At 47.5% G+C, this 6,000-nt stretch overlaps 1 protein-coding gene across 4 annotated transcripts in view; it reads left to right on the top strand.

The window, feature by feature from the left end:
* The first annotated feature begins 904 nt into the window (after positions 1-904).
* The window catches only part of Pafah2 (platelet activating factor acetylhydrolase 2), a 29,190-nt gene continuing 24,094 nt past the window's right edge, over positions 905-6,000 (top strand). Inside the window, exons 1-2 of one of the 4 annotated variants that reach the window (XM_076933998.1) lie at positions 1,032-1,050; positions 5,552-5,618. Coding sequence is in view for 3 of the 4 variants with exons in the window: in XM_076933997.1 (XP_076790112.1) it covers positions 1,009-1,050 (42 nt within the window). In the remaining variant the exon portion in view is untranslated. Of the gene's footprint in view, positions 1,051-1,125; positions 2,067-5,551; positions 5,619-6,000 lie in introns of those variants that run through there. The other 3 variants (XM_076933997.1, XM_034503814.2, XM_076933996.1) reach the window with 3 other exon arrangements.

Here is a 6,000-nt window from a genome sequence, read left to right as displayed (position 1 = left end):
GTGGGTGGTGGTGGTGGTATTTTGACAGAGTCTCACTATGTAGTCTAGGCCCAGCCTCTGTGTTCTGAACTACAAGAACATGTACCCCAATACCCATGGGGTATTTTTGAGCTTCATGGATGATCCAGTCTTTGTTGACGTTGATAGGACTCTCCAGTCCGGCCCTCATCTCCTATGTAAGAGTGAATACACTATCTCTCATCAGAGATCTCCACACTCCCTGTACTACTAATTGGCATTTCTTCCTTTTAGCATCTTGAGACAGGGCTCCCTTTTCTTACCTCGGGCGGGTGCTATTCAAGCCTCCCTCACTTGCTGTGGTTCGCCCCCTCCCTTTTCTGAATTCTGCTTGATAGTGAATTTTGTTAACCCTAGAGACAATATCTTGTTCATCAGTGTGTCTCCAAAAACCAAGCACCGGTCACTCGAATGGAGGTGAGTAGGGGAAGAACGGTTGAGTTGTGGATGGACCCCAAAATCCCTCAGGTTCCTCCTTGTTCTCAGCTGAGTCTCCTGAGAACAATGGAAAATCCCAGGTGTCTCCAGGAGCGGTTTGATGCGTCCTCGACAATCAGTCTCATATTTTCACGGGAAAAAATATCTACAGAAATGGAAAACACCCTCTCATCTCCAATCTCCCTGAGAACAAAGTGAAGCCGGGTATGTTTCCAGGCACGCCTGGGAACTATCTGAGGACCGGTGAGGCGGAGGGTTACTTTTCAGTACTATAATCCTCCGCTCTAGGCGTGTCACCGCGGCTGCTGCTCTTCAGACACCAGGGGGCGCAATCTCACCGCATCCCCGGTCCTGGCTGATTTCACACCGCCCAAGGGTGTAGTCAGGAAACCTGGGAATTGTAGTCCTGGGAATGACAAGGCGCCACGTTGCTTCCTGGGACTTGTAGTGAACACTTAGAGGCAGGCAATGAGTTTAAATTGGCAAGTCAAGTGAAAGAACTACTACTCCCAGAGGGCCAGGGGCTCCTGGGCGGTGTCGGGTTTCCTCCGAATGACCCTTCTGGGGTGGCTTTTGAATGATCAGCGTGACTGGGTAAGTTTGATTGACCGAAGCTCCAGTTCTTAACGGAGTTCTCCAAAGACCTTTTCATATTCCAGCGTGGGGCCTCTTTGTCTCTCAATCCCAGAATCTGCGCGCTAATCTTTGCTCTTCATAGTTTCTGTTTCCTATTCAGATAAGTCCTGTCAGAATCCACCCCGCACCTAAGCCCTTACAGGGTCATCGAGGACTGTCACTCCCTCACCTGAGATTCCTGCCCTGCCCTTGCCTCACGTCCCTGAAAGCGGGCAGCTTTGTGTCCTTCACGCTGCGCTCCACTCTTCGCTGTTTTGTATTCCATACTGCTGGAAGAAGACACCCAAATTCTTCCTCGCAGTGCTATGAACTTGAAGTGCAGCAAAGAACTCTGCCTCACTGTCCCTGACCTTGGGCCAATCATACAGGCTCTCTGGGACTCACTTCCTCCTCCTCCTCCTCCATCTACCCCTTTTTCTCTTCTTCCTCTTCCTCGTCTCCTTTTCTCTTTTCCTCCTCCTCCTCCTTCTCCTCCTCCTCTCCTTTTATATCACAGTGTATGAAAATACTTTGTAAACTGCAAGGCCTCCACAAGCAACAGAGGTTCTCTTGTTGCTGCCCTAGAACGTTCCTGTCAGGCAGCTTTTCTAGTTTTACCGCCTCATTGCGCAATCCCGTCCCTGGAGGTCTTTATGTCTTCATCTAAAACCAGGTTATTTCTTCACTTCCTCCAGAGTCCAAAGATCAGGTAGGCTCCGAGGCCATAGCCTGCAGAGAGCTTTGAAAGGAATCCCAAGAGGGGTGCTCGTCCTGGACTCTGGCCTATGACTCTGGTCCACGGGGCTGGCAGAGGGCCAGAGCTGCTCACTGGAGCAGGAGTCTAGCGCTCCTGAACGCCCTGTTCTTTCCCTTTGGGCTCTTCGGGGCCTCTTTAGTGGGCTTTGGTAGGTGTGTCTCAGGCATGAAAAGCCTGGGAGAGAAGAATTCATTTTGCCAAAGGATGTATGCCAGAAATAATAGAAGGCTTCAGTTGGGTATGTTGTTGAAAGAGTAACAGGATTGCTGAATAGTTGCTGAGGTTTTTATGAATAATCACAATGTATCAGGCCTTAGGCTGTATCACTTTTCTCCTTTAAACTTCACTTATGAATGTTCCTATTTTACATATATGAAAGTCAGACTTGGAGCGGTCATAGAGTTCCTTAACAGAGTTAGTTAATAGCTGCCTTACGGAGTCAGAGTGTCTTCAATATGCCAGATATTTTACACACGTGATCTTCCACCTCATGAGTAGCTGTAAATGGCCGGTTTAGAGTTTAAAGCATTTGTTGATGGTCTCACTGCTGTGGCTGGCTAGATTGTTCAGTGGGTAAAGGTGCTGTCATGTCTGGTGACCTGAGTTCCATTCCAGGAACCCACATGATGGAAGGAGAGAACCAACTCCTGAAAGTTGTTCTCTGACCTCCACATGGGTGCCATGGGACACCCTCCAACAAGTAAATGATATAATATATATCAGACATTGAATACAAAATCACCTAAACCTCTCTTTTCCCTCTATAGTATAGAGCCTTATTTTTTTTTGATAAAACATGACAGAATAAAAAATAATTGAGCTGGGGGCCTAGAGGGATGGCTCAGCACTTAAGAGCACTGGCTGCTCTTCCAGAGGACCCAAGTTCAGTTCCCAGCACCCACATGGCAGTTCATAATTGCCCGTCACTCCAATTCCAGAGGCTCTGCCACCTTCACACACATTCACGCAGACAAGACACCAATGCACATAAAAAAAGGAATTGAGCTGGATACTGTGGTACATACCTATAATTCTAGCACTTGTGAGGTAGGCAAGGAATTCTTGAATTAGGGGCCTGCTTGGGCTACACAGAGAGACCCTGTCTTAGAATAACCAAGAAGAAGAATTGGGAGATTTTAAAATCAAAGCCAAAAGAAGACAAGTCCCTGCTGCCTGTGGTCCCTGCTGCCTGTGGTCCCTGCTGCCTGCGGAAAGCACATGATAGGTAGTTTGCCCTACTGGTTAACGCATGCTCTTTATGCCCTGGGGTTCACGTGAAGAGGAAAAGTACAAGTGTGCAAAAAATTATTAAAAAGCACTCGTTGGAGAAAGTCCTTTTAAAAAACATGTGTTTATTCTGCATGTGACTGCGTACCTGAGTTCCATGGTAAATGATTGGAGGTCGGAGGACAACTTAGGGTGTGGGGACAGATTTCCTCTCTTCATAATGTTGTTTCTGGGAATTGAACACAGAACATCAGGCTTAGAGGTAAGCGTCCACATTAACCTGTGTGTTTCTGGGTGGCCATGGCTATTTTCCCAGTGAGAAGATAGTGAAGTCTACAGGGTACACGCAGTGTTTGGTGCATGTGTGCAAGCATGTCTGAATGAAAGAAGAGACCCTCCCTCTATGAAAGAACTCTTAAGAGATTCTCAAATTCTTCTGCTGGTCAGAAACACCTAGGACTTAATAATAATAATAATAATAATAATAATAATAATAATAATAATAATAATAACTTGGAGTTGGGAGTATAGCTCAATTATAAGGTACCTCCCTGTGTGTGAAAGGCCCTGGGTTCTAGCCCAAGCCCCTCAAAAGTTAACAAAAGAAAGAAAGAAAGAAAGAAAGAAAGAAAGAAAGAAAGAAGATAACAAGCATTGATTTCCCTGCAGATGAAAGAAATACACTGTTAGAGATTGCAATGCAATTGGGTTGTGGGTTCAGAAACCTCTGACATAGATTTCACATGGATTTACTGGGAGAAGCAAGTCACTGAAGCAGCCAACCTAGGTACTACACATCCAGCCACCTGAGCAGCTGGTCCCAGCTAAGGGACAGGGGCCATGCTCAGACCTGAGAGGAGGGAAGGTAGGGGTTTAGGAACTTGTCCCAGTGAACTAGGAGGTCTCATTGGGCCTGGATGAAAGAGAGGTTCTGGGCAGGCACTGCCATGAACTGTGGAGCCAGAGAGAGCAATGGAGCACAGCATGGGGTTTTCCAGCTCCCCCGGAAAACCCCATGGCACGTATGAGAAACAAGGCTGGGTGTCTCTTTGTAGTTTGCAAGCAGGATTGACTTCTACCTCCCTTTCCATCCTCCTTGGGCATCAGTCATCGTGAGCCTGGAACTCTGGCTGTCTTTAGGCTAACCTCACTCTGGCCAGTTGTCTTCTTTAGGTTTTTATTTTTTCCTAAGCAGAATTTAGCTGATGGCCCCTCTCAGAAGCCTGCTAGGATCACCAGGGTCCTGTGCATCTCACCTCCATGACTCTTTTGAAATATACTTCTCTGATGCCTGACCCAAAATCCTGGTCACAAAATCCTCCACCCTGCCTTGCCTTTGCCTGTCCCTCTTTCTTTCAGGTCCCAAATCGACACAGTTGCCAAACTCCATTGTTTCTGCTTTTCTTGAGATCACCAAATGTATCTAGATACTCCTTTAAGCCAGGTACTATGCAAGGCACTTTAATTGCATGGTTTCATTTATCTCCATAGCAACCACAAGGCTGACACAAATCCCCATTTGTGGATGCAGAATCAGACTTACAGAGATCTGGTTAACTTGCCTAAGCTAGGTAGCAAAGCAACTGGGTCTCAGGCTTGGGTCTTTCATGGTGGGATAGCTTAGTTGCTAAGGTGCTGGTCTCACAGATATTCAGATCCTTAGGGCTCATGTCAGAAAGAAAGAAAGAAAGAAAGAAAGAAAGAAAGAAAGAAAGAAAGAAAAGCTGGGTGTGGTCACACATGGCTTTAACACCACCCCCAGGAGACACAGGCAGGTGGATCTCTGATTGCAAGGTTAGCCTGGTATACACTGTAAGTTCCAGGTCAGCCTGGGTTACTTAAAGAGACCCTGTACCAAAAAACAAAAACAAACAAACAAACAAACAAACAAAAAACAACAACAAAAAACAAAAAAAAAGCAAGCCATAGTCCAGTGAGATGGCTTAGTGAATAGAGACACTTGCTGCTAAACATGACCGAGTTTGATCTCTGGGACCCTCAAGATAGGAGATAAGCGACTCCCTCAGGTTACCCTCTGACACCCACAAGCACACTGTGAGTGTTATGCATTTCCACGTATTAAATAAACAAATGTAATTAATTTTTTAAAAAAGTCTGACTTGATGGCATGCTATAATCTCAGTGATGGGCGACGAGAGTCTGACAGGTAGGTCCCTGGAAGCCTATGTGGTGGTCCCATGCTAACGGGAGACCTTGTCTCAAACAAAAGGGTTGGAAGCACGTGAGGACCAACAGGAGAGGTTGGCCTCCGCATGCACATGGTTATGCTTACCCACCCACGGGAACGCGTGGGAGCTTGCGCGCGTGCACGGGCCCCTTTCTCCCTCTGCAGCCAACACCTACAGCCCCCGTGTCTCACACGCCCTTTCCTAACTTTCTTTTCTTTCCTGCCTTCCCCTGCTCTCGGCTCCCACGCTCAGGGTCCTCTCCCTCTCCTCAGAACTCCAGTGGCATTTTATCTTTCTTTTATGACAGGAGCTGCAGCTGCTTCGCTGTCGTGTGATCCACGTGTGTCCCGCAGCTGCAGCCTTGGTTCTCCAGTGTGAGCACTCAGCCCCGGGGAAGGGGGCGGGGCGGGGGCGAGGGGAGACCTGCAGAGGCCCCTCCCCTTTTCCACTGGCTGCCTGGTCTGCAGCCCGCAACAGAACTTAGCTCCTCCTCCCCTTCCTCCCCTTCCTCCTTTTTGAAATAGTAGGTGCCTTAAAATTTGCACTGGAAGAACAAAAGAGGAAAAGGAATAGTAGAAAGAAAATTACTGCCTCCTAACATTAAGTAGAGTGACTCTTTGGGGTTCTTGGGGGTTTTCCTCTGGACCAGATGATTGGCAGGCAGGAGGGTGTGTTTGTGTGTGTGTGTGTGTAGTGTGTGTGTGTGTGTGTGTGTGTGTGTGTGTGTGTAGTGTGTGTGTGTGTGTGTGTGTGTGT

This window comes from Arvicanthis niloticus, chromosome 5 (assembly GCF_011762505.2).
Source record: "Arvicanthis niloticus isolate mArvNil1 chromosome 5, mArvNil1.pat.X, whole genome shotgun sequence".
Classification (NCBI taxonomy): domain Eukaryota; kingdom Metazoa; phylum Chordata; class Mammalia; order Rodentia; family Muridae; genus Arvicanthis; species Arvicanthis niloticus.
The sequence above is the reverse complement of the archived record's forward strand: the minus strand, read 5'-3'. Positions and strand labels throughout refer to the sequence as shown.